General features: G+C 43.1%; 1 protein-coding gene across 2 annotated transcripts in view; it reads right to left on the bottom strand.

Annotated features, from left to right (window-relative positions):
• Window positions 1–14429, bottom strand: part of PCSK2 (proprotein convertase subtilisin/kexin type 2) — a 195296-nt gene that overhangs the window by 18729 nt on the left and 162138 nt on the right. For both annotated transcript variants that reach the window (XM_077812028.1, XM_077812029.1), the window contains one exon: window positions 12871–13046. In XM_077812028.1, coding sequence (XP_077668154.1) covers window positions 12871–13046 — 176 coding nt within the window. The remainder of the gene's footprint in view (window positions 1–12870; window positions 13047–14429) is intronic.

The following is a 14429-nucleotide window of genomic DNA, read 5'->3' as shown; positions in this document are numbered from 1 at the left end:
TCAAACTCATTTTTTGATGCCCACTAAACTACTGAGTTGAGTGGGTGGTAGTAGGAATAGCTAAATTTGAGAATGTATTGCTCTCGACCTTCACCTTCCAACAAAAGAAGTGCAATTTCCATAGCACTAGATGGGGGAAAAATGAGAAATAATTTTCTTGCATTTTTAATATTCTCACAGCTTCTTTCATTGGAGAACACAATTACAATGACATGATCAGCTTATAAATTATTTCTCCCCTGGCAATTTCTATCATCACAGCATTTTCTTAGGTAAAAACCATATTATGGGGGCAATATAATATTCATCAGCAGTGGAAGAATAGATAACATATTGTATAGTCTGGTTAAGCAGGCCAAAGCTAAATAAAATTATTTTAAACCATGAACTATCCTTTAGCACACAGTAATATAAAAAGCCTACATGATAAAAATGCAATAGGCAGAGACCAGCTATTGTGATTGAATTTAAGAGATTGAAAAAGTAAACAGCTGAAGCTGGAAGACTGAAGCAGCATGAAAAAAAAAAAAAAAAGCAGCCTATTGGATGCACTCATAAAATGGGGACATATCATAAAACTTCCAGATTGCAACTATGGCCTATATTTTGGGCTAGAATCAGCCCTAGTTCAGATGACTTCACCTGGTTTAACTCCTCTGCTACGCGAAGCGCTACGCCCATCTGGCCCACCTCAGTCAGTGCAGCCCCAAACGTAGGCAAGAACTGGCCAAAAAGGGAGCATCTCCTCTTGCAAGACATCTAGTCAACCATGACCTTTATATACCCATCTATCCATCCAGGATATCTGCAGGGTGCCACTCAATGCTGTGTCTAGGTGTGGTGGCTTGTGCTGACCACTCTTCCTTCCATATGAGCTCCTAATAGTCAGCTGATCCATCTTGAATCTATTGGGGATGGAATTAAAGATCAGTCCCTTTTCTTTTTCTGTGCTCCATATTTGTGTCAGTTTGGGATGAAATCCTGCCCTAACTCACCAAAGAGAGGGGTGTGCTCATGCCTACATGTCTATGTGTGGGAGAGTCTGAGCACAGTAGCAGTAGAGCTGAGGACCCCTTTTGCCGGTGCAGGTTAAGAAAGCTCAGTAGGCAACATGCTCAGCTATGCACCTTACTGTGCATCCGAAGTGAAGGAGCATGTGTCCTCTCTCATTAAGCCCCAGCTTCTGCTGCTGACCACAGATGTGGACAGGAAGGCTAGAGGCCTGCACCGCAAGCCAGATGGCAATGCCACTTGGAGCATTGGGAGAGAAAGTGTATTAGCCTGGCCCCTTTTTTAGTGCTCAAGCAAGTGCCAAGGAGTATAACCTGCCTTGCTCCTGGCAGGGGTGTTTGGGAAGACAAAGCTCCCTGTGCATTTTTCCCTCCGGCCCAAAGCACTTGTGCATGACAGGACAGAATTTTGCCCTTTCTCTACTATGTTTTTTTATTTAGGCACATAGGAATTGCCATACTGGATCAGACCTATGGTCCAACTAGTCCAGTGTCCCATTGCAGACAGTTTGCCAGCACAAGATGCTTCAGAGGAAAGTGAAAGAACCCCACAGTAGGCAGCTGTGTGATAATCTGTCCACGTACCCCCCAAACACCACAGAGTTCATCCTGGTTTCTCATGGTTAAAGATGACTTAGACCCTGAAATCTTGCTTACCCTCCAATCATGCTGAACCTGTTTTGCAAAATAGTGTTTCCTAGATAGGTGAGAACAGAGCATGATGTAAATTATGCGGTTTATTTGTGTAAAATGCATGCTTGTACTAATTGTCAGAAATTCCTGAGGTTTACATGTATGAAATTTAATCAAATTTTATTCTGCTAACTCAAGAATTAGTATATTTAGTATTTATTATATTATTTACCTTTCTGCTGATAGTAATGACAGTCAGTGAACTTGTCCTACAAAGCCACTGATTTCTACTAAGTGCACCCAACTCCCATGAAGAGCAGCCTACCAGAGTGCAATAAAGAACAGAGAGGTCACAGATTTATTCTATACAACAGCCCAAGTCCATTTACACTAGCATTATTGTTATTATTCTTTGATATTTGCAATACAATAGCAACTAAGAAATCCACTCAGGATCATGGTCTCATTGTGGTAGGCAAAACAAATAATAAAAGGCTGTCCTGCCCCAAAGCGCTTACAATCTGAGACAGATTCTGCCACCCTTTCTTATGTGGAATAATTCCTATAACTTTACTCACACCAAGCAGCACTATACTCCACAAGTAAGGTATCTGTCCCTTGATTACAACAGGATGCAAGAATGAGTATCAAACAATCAGAAGGGGGAAGGCCAAGAGAAACAACAAGTGTGTGTGTTCACATGTTATCACAGCAGTTTTGAGTTGCTTCTTTTTTAACCATCAGATAAGAGTAACAAAAAAAAAAAAAGAAGTCTGAGAGATCTCTGCCATTATCCCAATCTAACCATTATCAGGTGACATTTTATTGCGGAGATCACAGCAGGAGGAGGTCTGGAGGAAGGATTTTAAGGAGGATATAGCAGCTTGTGCTGGGGAATTCTCATGAATGTCTTTTCTCCTTGAATTTATTTCCAAGTTGCAGTGGTAACAGGATGAATATTACTTGTGCTTGTCAATTTATTTAATTGCATATTCCTAATGAAAAAAAAAGTTACACTCCATATCGCTCCCAATTATTTATTTTCATGTATTGCATCAGAGACAAGGATATCAAACTTGCTGTGCGCAGGGGTTTTATTATCTTAAGTTTCCTTCCAGCACATTGCAAGGATCATTTTCAGCTTAATAGCGCATTTAAATTCTTGACATGTCCCTGATTCACTGCCAGCATTTCAGGTCTCATCATTTATTTATGAGTTACTACACTAGTGTCTGAGAATCATGCTCTGGACTGCAAAAAAGAATCCCACATGTTTATTCATCTTTGAGTATATAAAAAGACATGAGTTTGCTTTTTGATCAGTATTGTACCATTCTGAAAATTGTCATAAATTAGATTTGTATTTAGAGTCAATATAGTTTTCAGATTGTACGTTACAGAAAGAAAAAAGAAAGGAAGATCTTCAGGCCTGATATTGAAATGTATTTAAGCATTTAGAATCCAGTAAGGCACCTACAGAGATTTTCAAAACATCTAAGCAAGTTAGGCCCTTAACACCCATTGAAATCATGTAAAGATGCCTAAATACCTTTGAAAATCTGGCCCTCAGAGAGAAAAAAAAAGCCCAAGCCAAAACAAACCAAAACTCCCTACATTAATGCAACATTACAGCTCAGAATTGGATGGCCCAAAAGTCAGGCTATGCAAAGCTATGGCTCTCAGCGCAAATATGGGGCCCAGTCCTCAGAAGCCGTCAAGGAGAGCAGAGCACAGTTGAGAGGTGTGTGCATAAGTGGCTTTAAACTTCCTTTGTGCTCTACTGATCAGACTGCTGGCAGTGTGCTATACTGCTGCTCCAGAGCAAGAAGGATCTCAGCCGTCAGGCTGCTTTAATTGATGCCAGCCTCCAAATCGCCCCTAGGGCCAATATGGCAACTGGAGACCACTGAAGCACAGAGAAGTCCTGACTATATCCCCCTTTCCACAGTCATGGTCTCTATGCTGCAAAAAAAAATGACATCAGATGATCCAGCCTACACTGGGATGATCTTCCCAGAGCAGTGCTTGAAAACAGTTGAGGATCAGGGTTATAATTTGCTCCTTTGAGCGCGAATATGATTACACATGATGGTCTGTATTACACCCATGGAAACAGGAACTTCAAATGTCCTAACTTGGGTGCATTTATACTCTCAGCCTTATTGTTGCTGTACTGTACCTTTTTACAATGAATTTCCCTAATACTTTGCTCACACATTGATCCAATAGCACTTATCTGGAGCTGTGCACCTCAGAGCACTGAGTGGACAATCACACATCAGACATGTAGGGTGGACAGTTTGCTAATGCCTATCATTCGGATTTCAAACTGAATTTCTCTGGGCCTGATCCAAAGACCACTAATGCCACAAGAATGGTCCCAATTACTTCAATCTAAAGTACTTATCTGGCTCCTGTCACTGCAGTATCCATGTGCCTCACAGACTATAATGTATTTATCCTCAGAGTACCCCTGTGAGGTAGGAAGTATAGTTATCCTCACTTACAGATTGGGACCTGAGACACAGAGGGTATGTCTACACTGCAAAGTAAGCCAGTGTTGGAACTCAGGCTCAAGCCTAACCTCCCTTCCGTCTACACATAAATCATGCTAACCCAGGGTCCCAGGATTCCATGGAGTGGAGGATCCAAGCCCGAGTCAAGACAGGACTCAGGGTTCAAGCTCTATTGCTGTGCAGTGCAGACACAGCCCCACTGGACTCGTGCTCTGGAAGTCCACAAAAAGCATCCCACTATCCCACAGGCCGACTTTCTTTCTCCTCTAGACAGTCAAGTTTGGTGGAAATCAAGTTTTCCCATACTGCACCATGAACAAAGGGCTAGAGAGGCCACATTTTGGGAGGGCGTTAGGACGTTTGGGATATGGGCAGTTGCACTGAGGCCCACATAATGCAGAGTAGATGTTGCTGCCCCAGGTTGGGACCCAGAGTTCAACAATTCCTAACCGGAGGTTACAAAGGAGTGTAGATGCTCGAGTCCTAGGTTAAAAACTACCTCGAGTTCTAGTAACCCTGGGCTTACTTTGCAGTGTAGATATACCCTCAGGGGCTAAGGGACTTACCCAGCATCACAAAGAGAACCTGTGGCAGTGCAGGGAATTGATGTTAAAGCTCCCAGTTCCCAGGCTAGCACCCTAGCCCCTGAATCATTCTGCTGTGGGCTTTGAATAATGCCCTATGCACTTAGGGAGCTGGGATTTTTAAAAAGCAGCTTCATAGAGCATATGAACTTGAAATTTGCTGATAGGATGCCCAGCAGCAGCAACCATGTTGGGTTCCTTCTAATATCACATGAGTGCCTTAGGACTCCGTTCTCCACGACGATCAAGCAAAGCTGTATAAGCAGCACAAAGTGAAGCAGATTGGAAAATACAGCTGTATGCCTCCCCTTTCTGTAAAGGCCCAGTGCCACAGTGTTTACTTACCCTTTGGGCTGAAATGCCGCATGCTTCTTTGAGCTCAGCGGTGATCGCTTTCGGTGCTGTGGAATTTACTGACATTCTATTTGCCTTGTTGGAGAATAGCTTTAATTCACCCCCAGAATAATTATTGTCTCTGCATTTGTCTAGTCTTGAGGACTGTCATACTTCACAGCGAAGCAGCCGGGCGCAAGTGCAGTTCTCTGACAGATATGACTCTGACACAGTGAGGACGCTACCAGAGTAACCTGGGAGCACAAGCACTGGAATAGGAAAAGGTAACTGAAGCCCAGCTTTGCACACTTAACTCAGCAAAATGTGTTTTAAATGTCATGTCAGTGCACAACAAATAGCTGGTTACTATAGAATGTCCCACCCCAAGCCCTAGCCATCCAAGTGTTTTCTTGCCAGGAAAGCATTTGCAATACACAGGAATACCGTCTTGCCATGGAGGGGTTTACCTTTTGCACTGTAATAGGACAGAAAGAAACTGAGGGTGTTAATGCACTTAATGAAGTAGCTTTCACCAAAGAAATATAGAGTTCTGCTTTTCACCTTCCCCAGCACCCTTCCCAAACATCAATCCGCACCAATTGGATTTAAAAAGGTGAAAATGGAATGTCTGTACCACAGCAGAGAGACAGTGCCAAGGGTCAAACAATAAACTTTTGCATTCACAAAAACATTCTCCTTGCCTGCCCGTTCAGTATCACAGACTCCCCAGCACAAGAGCTTAGAGCAGTGGAGGGCCACCTGCGGCCCCCAGGCCACACGTGGCCTGGCAGGGTAATCTGCTGGTCGGCTGTGAGACAGTTTGTTTACATTGACCATCTGCAGGCATGGCCACCCGCAGCTCCCAGTGCCTGCGGTTCGCCGTTCCTAGCCAATGGGAACTGCAGGAAGCCGCAGGGACGTGCTGTTGAGCCTGATCCACAGCCTGCCCTGGGACTGGTATCATTACAAGACTCACTTTATGATCCTGGCTGGGAGCCTGCTGCTGGATGCAGTCAGTCCCCATGCTGGATTCGGGGGCCAGCAGCATTCAATCCCAGCTCACCAGGTCATTATGAAGCACAGTAGGCTCTGTGCTGGGCACAGTGCCCAGGACCTGGTCAAAGTCATCCTAAAATGGGCGTGTTGCTGGCGAGTTGCCCTTGGTGCAATTTTTATCCTGGGTCTCCTGTATTTGCTTTTCAGCATCATAATTTGTTCCCCACACTGATCACCAGTCTGGAAAATCTGCAGAGCTGCCAGCTTTTTAGCTATCTGCTGGTATGCGTGGTCACGCCTTGTGATTTTGCTGAAGTCCACTGTTTTACTGGCCTCGCTCCACAGATTCACCAAAAACTGGCCATGCTCTTGTGACCAGGAAGCAGATCTCTTTGCAAAAAAGCTTCTTCTGATCCATCTCCATTGAGAACCCTGCAGACTCTCAGATAGTGTGTTTGCAAACCAGTGTTCAGCAGACAATGGGTTAACTCTGATCTGAGCTGCTGCCATTTGCAGGGGCGCTGGAACAATCTGTATAGTGGGGGTGCTGAGAGCCATTTAGCTAAACTGTAAACCCTGTATGTGATGGAAACTACTTCTTGCCGGGGGTGCAACAGCACCCCCAGCACTCCTAGTTCCAGCACCTATGTCCATTTGCAAAGGGAGGCGTGGCATCCATTTGCAACAGACTGCACCACAGATTGTTGGCATAGAGAGAACGAAGAAAGTTGCCCCCAGGAACTCTGGGATACATCCAGAAGACTTCTGGGACCTGAGTGAAGCCAAGGCTGTGTGCATGCAGGAAAGCAATAGGGTTCTGACCCTAGGTCCCAGCTTAACATGGGCTCGGACCCTCCAGCCCTGCAGGGTCCTTGGAACCTAGGTCCGAGCCCTAGGTTAACGCAATTGATGTGTGGATGCAAGAGGGGATAGGCTTGATCCCTGGCTTACATCGCTGTGTAGACGTACCCACAGAGATACTTGTGAGAAGCAAATGGGAGGAACAAGCTGGCAAAGAGGAGGGGGCGAGGACGATGTGAAATGAAGGAAGAACAGATAAGTAGTTAGAGGCAGAGTTAAGTAAGACTTGGCAGGTTAAGCAGAACAAGAAGCTTGAATTTGATGAAATGGAGAAGAGATGGCCAGTGGAGGGAGTCAGGTCTTGACTCAGCAAAACGTAAGCATTTTAGTTTTATTCAGACTGTGGTTGTGCATAGACACCCCAGTCCAGTACTATTGTACTAAGTGCAGTGCAGACGTAACAACTGTAACAAAAAGATGGTCCCTCTCCCAAAGAGCTCACAATCTCAGTATAAGACCAGAGACAGCAGGTGGCTATAGACCGGGGAGAGCACAAGGGAACCACCAAATTCTATGGCTTAGTAGGAGAAGAGCTGGCACAGCACACTATGGTCATGGCTGCCCATGCCCTGAATGCAGCTGGACTTATGACCTAGCAAAGTGCATAAATGCATTGCTGAACTGGGCCTTCAAAAAGAGAAGCAACATGATCGGAATGGCAAGCAAGGAAGATGGTGTTAGCAGCTGCAGTTTGTATGCACTGGATGTTGAGAAAAACAGAGACCAGATTCCCCCATGCGCTATGATCAGCACACCTTGGATCTGAACATTTTGATAGTACGGTAGCTGTTGAACTCGACACTAGAAGCATTTCTAGCTAAATATTCCAGGAAGACTGGAGAGCTTAGTTTACTTACAAATTCAATAGGCTGATAAGGTAGATGTGTCCTGTTATTATTTTCAATGTACCACTTAATAGAAACATAAATATTGATTCCGGACCATAAGCTCTTCAGGACAGCGGCTGGGTCTTCCTTTGTAGCATGCAGCAACAAGTCTATTTTGAGTGCAACAACAATATAATTCAATAGCGTTAGGCAACAGGATTGTTTTTATCTAGCGTCTCAGTTTATTCCTGCCGCAGTGTAAATTCTATGAACATCAGCTGGACTTGTCCTGGGATTGCTTTTGCACTGATTTTGAAATTTGCAATGACATGGGAAGGCACGTAATTTGAAAGTGGCAGTGCACCATGTCCCTCCACAGCAATTATGTTTTTAAAAGGGAGCTGCAGTCCTGCTTCAGAGGGAAACAAATAAAAGAATCTGATATGCCCAAAGCTCAGATGCTTGGGCTGTGTTGAGATAATGAACCAGAGGGGAAGAAAATCTGTTCTTGAATGCTCAACAGCCATAAAGCAGGTGTGATGCCAGTATAATTCTACAAAACAAACCAGGGCATATTGTGATAGGATAGCAAATTAATTAAAAGCTCTTTAAATACCACAAAACTGCACAAACAGAGACTACATGTTAGAATCTGTTTCTCTTGAAAACATAAAATACCTCTATTGAGACTTGCTCACATTCCCTTGCCAAGATTATTAGTGCCTTTTCTGTCACTTTTAGATTCATTCTGCACGTGAATGTTATAATAGGAGACAAGTACAGGTCTGGAACTTTTCTAAGGGCCTGATTCTGCTCCCACTGACTTCAGTGGGAGTACAATCAGACATGAAGACAATTAATATTTTCCCAGTGGACTCTGATATACTGAGCTGGATCCCTGAAGCTATGTGATAAGATGGCAATGTTGGTATGGTGGGTCCTGCACTTTTCTTGGCAGGGGGCTAAAATGCCACCCCTTGCCCCTGCTCTTGGGGCACCAAGGGCCCCACTAGTGGCCCGGGAAGGTGGTAGAGGAGGGAAGCAGGGGAGAGGTCTGGGCTTGCTCCTCACTCTGAGCCTTAACCCCTACGGGTTACTTACCTTCTTCCCCCTTGGATGGAGTTATCCTCAGTCCTTAGATGCTGGGGGAGGGAGTCTCCCTTACTTCAGTCATCTGGTCTTTCAAGTCTCACAACACACTTCCAAGCTCCAATCCTCTCTCCTTCCTCACACACCCTGTCTGCCTGAAGGTTTCATTAGATTCCTTCCAGGGCCTTCATTGACTACAGGTGCTCCAATTAACCTGTAGTAACCCTCCCTAGTCTACAGGGAACCACACCTTAATTAGCCTAGGGTTTACATATCTCCCCTCCACCACTCTCCCACTGCGACACCTGCCCCTTTTGCGGCGTGAGGGAAACCCTGGCGCACGTCTATCTGGAGTTGCAGCCCCTATTCCGGCTCCTCACCAATCTTTTGTTACGGTTTTGGTTGCACTTTTCTCCTCACCTTCTTATCTACGCACTCCCTGTCCATGACCCCACTAAGTCGCGGGACCTCCTGGTCAACCTCCTCCTGGCCCTGGCTAAAGCGGCCATCTATAAAACCAGGGTGAGGAAGTTGGCCGATGGAGTCTCCTGCGACTGCGGGGCCTATTTCCGATCCTCTGTCCGTTCACGCCTCCAAGCGGAGTTCCTCTGGGCGGCGTCCACTGACTCCCTTGACGCCTTTGAGGAGCGGTGGGCGCTGTCCGGGGTTCTCTGCTCGGTGTCCCCGTCCGGTTCCCTTCGTTTGACCCTTTGACCGCACTCCCGTCCCTGTTTTTCATTAGTTGTCCCCCGTAATTAGTTGGCTCTCCAGGCCCTGTGGATCTCCCCCTTAGGCTGGGGGGGGGGCTCCTTTCATAGTGGACGAGCTCCGCCCACCCACTTCTTGGATCCCAATAGACCACTCTCCCACTGCTCCCTGACCTCCTATATCACAGGTATTAGCGTGTTATTTAAATAATAGTCTGCATACCACAAATAAAAGTTACCATCCCAAAACAAGGGGATGGTAGAAGATCAGGAAAGCCTTTGGTGAAAGTTTGAGTAGCTTGCTAAGGTGAAAGAATGTAGCAGGCTGGTGCAGTTCTTACTGTTAATGAAGGATTGTTACAGTAATAGCGCTATGCATGCCCACGACAGTGTCAACCATTTGTGAACTAGTATTCATTTTATCACTGTGCATTTCATCTCTTTATTCACTTTCTAAAATATTCATACATAGAAAAGAATCTGCCTTTCATTCTTTTTTCTTAAATGCCATCCTAGTGAGCCAGATTTTAGATACTGCAAATACATGTAAGCAGTCACAGTTTTTAAAACACATTAACAGCATAGGACCAGATCCTCAGCTGGTGTAAGCTGGATTCAATGGAGCTTATAGTCACCAAGGATCAGGCCCACAGAGTTTTATAATATTTGTACTATAGACTGATTGGAGTCAAAGGAAATCTCTAACAAGTTTGCTTGAGTTATTTGAGCATGTTGCTGAATTTACAGACAAGAGTGAGACAGTGCCTATAATTCTTCTGCTAAGGGCAAATCACCGTAAACTGTGGATTCAAGAAAGCTTTACTACCTACAACAGTTCATTTTAATTACCATGTCACAAAACATGGTACACTGAATGTACTGTTCTTGGGAAGGTAGTGGAGGAGAGGGGAGATTGGCACAACCAAGAGAAGGAAATCATTCAGGTGGAAAATGAGTAATTGCAGAGCTCCCACACAATCTCCCAAGATTTACTGGGGAAGTTCAAAGAGATTTACCATAAATACACTGTGTACAATCAGCTCAAGGGAGAGGAGTCACTACATACAGCATTGAGGGCAAGATTGTTCAAACTAGCTGGGCTGTGCTAAGGAGATGGAGACAGGTAAACACATTTCACTCCCTCTGTTCTTCTACCCTAAACACATTTTGAACCTTCTACCACTTCCTGACGTCCCTCTTTTCCTCTAGATCTGGATCTTTTTCTCCCCATTCCATCCATCCTTCCCTCTTCCTCTCCATTTCCTCTTCCTTGAAATCTTTCCCTCCTATTCTTCCACTTTTGCCCCTTATCTACCACAGCACTTCCTCCCAGAAAACAAACCTACCCAAAACTCTCTCGGGATCAAATTCCTTCCATGCTCTGCCCACCTTCTTTCTGCCACCAGTTCACCTCCTTTGTGCCGTACACCTTGTGTTTGTTCCTTCTCTGACCTCTCTCCAGATAACAAGCTTCACCCCCTGGTGGCTCCCAGCCCTGTAGAACTGGGTGTACGAAACCTCATCATATGATTGAGGGGTCAGGAAGGGTTTCCAGGAGCAGGGGGTTACATGAGGGGGGCTCACTATTCTGTCCAATGGTTCCAAACCACCTCTCCTCCTCAGCATTAGAGGGTCACTGGGAGTCTTTCCAGTTACTTCAATGGGCTTTGGATCAGCTCTTAATAATAAAGAAAGAGAAATGAAAAGGTACAGACAAGACAGGCAGAGCTGGTTCAAGCTCCAAATTCCTATTCTATGATAAATTTTGGAATTTGTTTTCATTCTGATTCAGAACAAAAATATTTTTGAAATTTCTCCTGGAATTGAATTTACAAAAAAAATTCAATTTTGGAATTTCAAAATGTTGTTTTGAATTTTATTATTTGAATGTTTATATTCTTTTTATTATTTTATGATACATCAGCAGCAGTAGTACATACAATTTATTATTATTATTTTTTAAACTATTAAGGGCAGTTGCTGCTACACTTTGATCTAGAAACAGATAAGATGTTTCATTCAGTACTAAGTAGCAACCATCTCTAATTTTTTAAAATAAATAAAATAGCATATTTCAGCTGTTATATTATGCCTTATTAAGACATCTCAGCAGTACATGTTATGTACTACTACTGACATGTTATGAAATAATGTAAAATAACACAAACAATAAACATAAAAATAAATAAAATTAAAAATGAAATTTCAAAATTTTCCAAAACAAAATTTCTGACAACATTCTTTCAAATTCCATCCCCCCAGGAACTTTAGTCAAAATCTACCATTTTTCAGAACATTTCAATTTAAATGAAAATAGCATTTTTTGGTCAGGAAAAGAAATGGAGAACAGTTTACAGACCAGAACTGAAAATAGATGGTGAGCTGATTCTAGTTTAATAATAAATAATAATAATAATAATAATAATTAATGAGATGTACATACTGTTCTGTTAGTATAAACAGTAGCTCTGATTTCCCCTCAGCATTTGATCCCTCTGAAGAAGAATCTTAAAGTCAATTCACTTTTGCTCCCTACCCACCTCTCTGTAGATTGTCTTACCTCCTTGCTCTGTCTCTCCAGTCAGTTCTTTCCGTAACCAGTACTGATGCATGCTCATAGCTAATGCTGACTTTCCTGCTTATATCTGGCCCAATGGTGGGAAGAAAGAGACAACATCCGAGAGGCAGATCACGAGATAGAAGGGGGATTAAAGAGGGATTCTAGTATGGAGGAGGTGAGCTTATGTACAGGGGATCAGAGAGCTTCTAATAGATGAAAACCCCAATGGCCACAATGCAATTACTGTGCATCACCTTTGCAATGAGGGTTATCTATAAATGACTGAAAGACAGTACAACTTCAAAATGTGATAATGAAACTGGTGACACACAGAAAGAGCCAGAGTTGTGCCAGCTTTACAAATCACATGTCTGGTGTTGGAGGACATTTAGAGACAATGATCTGATAGGTCTTTTACATTTTGACTGTGAACCCATATGATAGAACAGAACAAATACATGCAAGTTGATTTAGAGAGAGAGAGATTTTAGTGTAGTCAAACTGTGTCCTGAGACCAGTGAACAAATATAAGCAAGCATTGGTACTGCAGGAGGAACAACCTGCAGTGCAGACCATGGCAAAGATTTGTGAGCAATAAATCAATAATTGGGACAGCCTGACATAATCAGATTGTGTTCTGCAATGTTCAGAAGCGATTTGAAGAGTTTTGACCTACCCATATGCAGTACTTTCAATGCCCAGTGCGTGTAAGCATTACAGTCATCTTCCCCAGCTTCTTTAACAAAAACATTACCTTGTTCACACCATCTGCCATGGCTTGCAAAGTTAGCTCTCTAGGTCCATCCACAGTCTTTCCGTTATCAGTTGGCCCCCAGCTGGCACTATATATATCTATGACTTGGGGCATGTGACTGATAGAGGAAGCCTCAATAATATCTGTCATAAAAGGCTGGTCCAGCATTCGGATACCTGTCAATGTAATCAACAGAAACATGAATTATGAATTGCCAAAGACAGGGTCTCGGCTCAGGGTCTGATTTATACCTGCTGTTTCAGGCATTACAGCTCACTGGTTATTTCAGTCCCACGATAATTTTGTATTAAAAGTGCAGATTCCAGTCTGTACAACAGAGCGTTATCGTCAAAACATACAGTTCTAGCAACGAAGTGGGGGCACAGAAAGGAGCGAGTGGTTTATTACTGGTTCTACTATTGAACTTTGCAATTCTACAGCTCCTTTCATCCAAGTGTTTCCAAACACATGAAGAAACAATTAAACTTCACACGCTCTGTAAGGAAAGAGTCATTACACATGTTTTACAGATGGGGAAGCTGAGACAGAAATTATGTGATCTGACCAAGATCACACAGAAAGTCAGTGGAAAAATCAAGGACTAGAGGACAAATCTCTGACACAGTACTCTACCCTAACCACTAAATCACATTCACTCACATGTTATATACTTCATTCATCTCCCAACAGGTTTTCCCTTCTCTTTCTCCACAATATGGGATGGTGTTTATGATCAGAAAGGAGAGGGAAACCCACTAATGTCTTATATGGAAATAATGACACCTGCACATTTGTATGCATGTGCAGTAGGGAAACATGGCTATTGTTCTGAAAAAGTTTTTTGGATAACTTCCAGTATCGGCTGATTTAATTTTGTCTCTGAATTCCAGCTCCAATCAAGCCAAAGAGTATGATGATTGGGGCAACACAAGCCTTTTCTGGGACAACACTAAATCATGATTCATTACAAACCCAAACACAGGCCAGGCTGAGGGTTAGAGACCTTTCATTGAGTCTTGCCTGAGACTAGAGTAACCTGGAATGGCTTAAAGTAAACTCATTCCATGTATGGCTTTGGGAGGGAACTCAGTAGTTTTCAATGTTTTAAACTAGGAATGGACTGGAACAACAACATACAGCTGGGTGGGAAACAAATTTCCTATCCCTCAAAATATTCTGAACAGGGCAGAAAAGTTGAAATCTTAAAAACCTGGAGAAAAAATGGTTGAGGTCAATCAAAACTTTTTATTTCCATAATTTTGAAACGTTTCATTTTGATTTTGACCAGTTTTTATTTTTTTTAAATATAATGAGCTTAATTTTTTAAACAAATAGTTGTTTTGAATTGGAAAACTGGAATCTTTCATGTTTTAAATGCTGACATGACCATTTTGACAATTTGAAAACTTATTTTCTCAGAAATATTTCAAGTTGAACAATTTTGTTTTCAACAAATCGTCATTTTCTGAAACTCAGGGCGTGAGATCCCGCATAAACTCAAAGAAACAAAGGCTGGCATGAATGTTTATGACTTGAAACTGCTGAATTTCACAGACGAT

This window comes from Eretmochelys imbricata, chromosome 3, assembly GCF_965152235.1.
Source record: "Eretmochelys imbricata isolate rEreImb1 chromosome 3, rEreImb1.hap1, whole genome shotgun sequence".
NCBI lineage: Eukaryota > Metazoa > Chordata > Testudines > Cheloniidae > Eretmochelys > Eretmochelys imbricata.
This window is presented reverse-complemented; position numbering and strand designations above follow the sequence as displayed.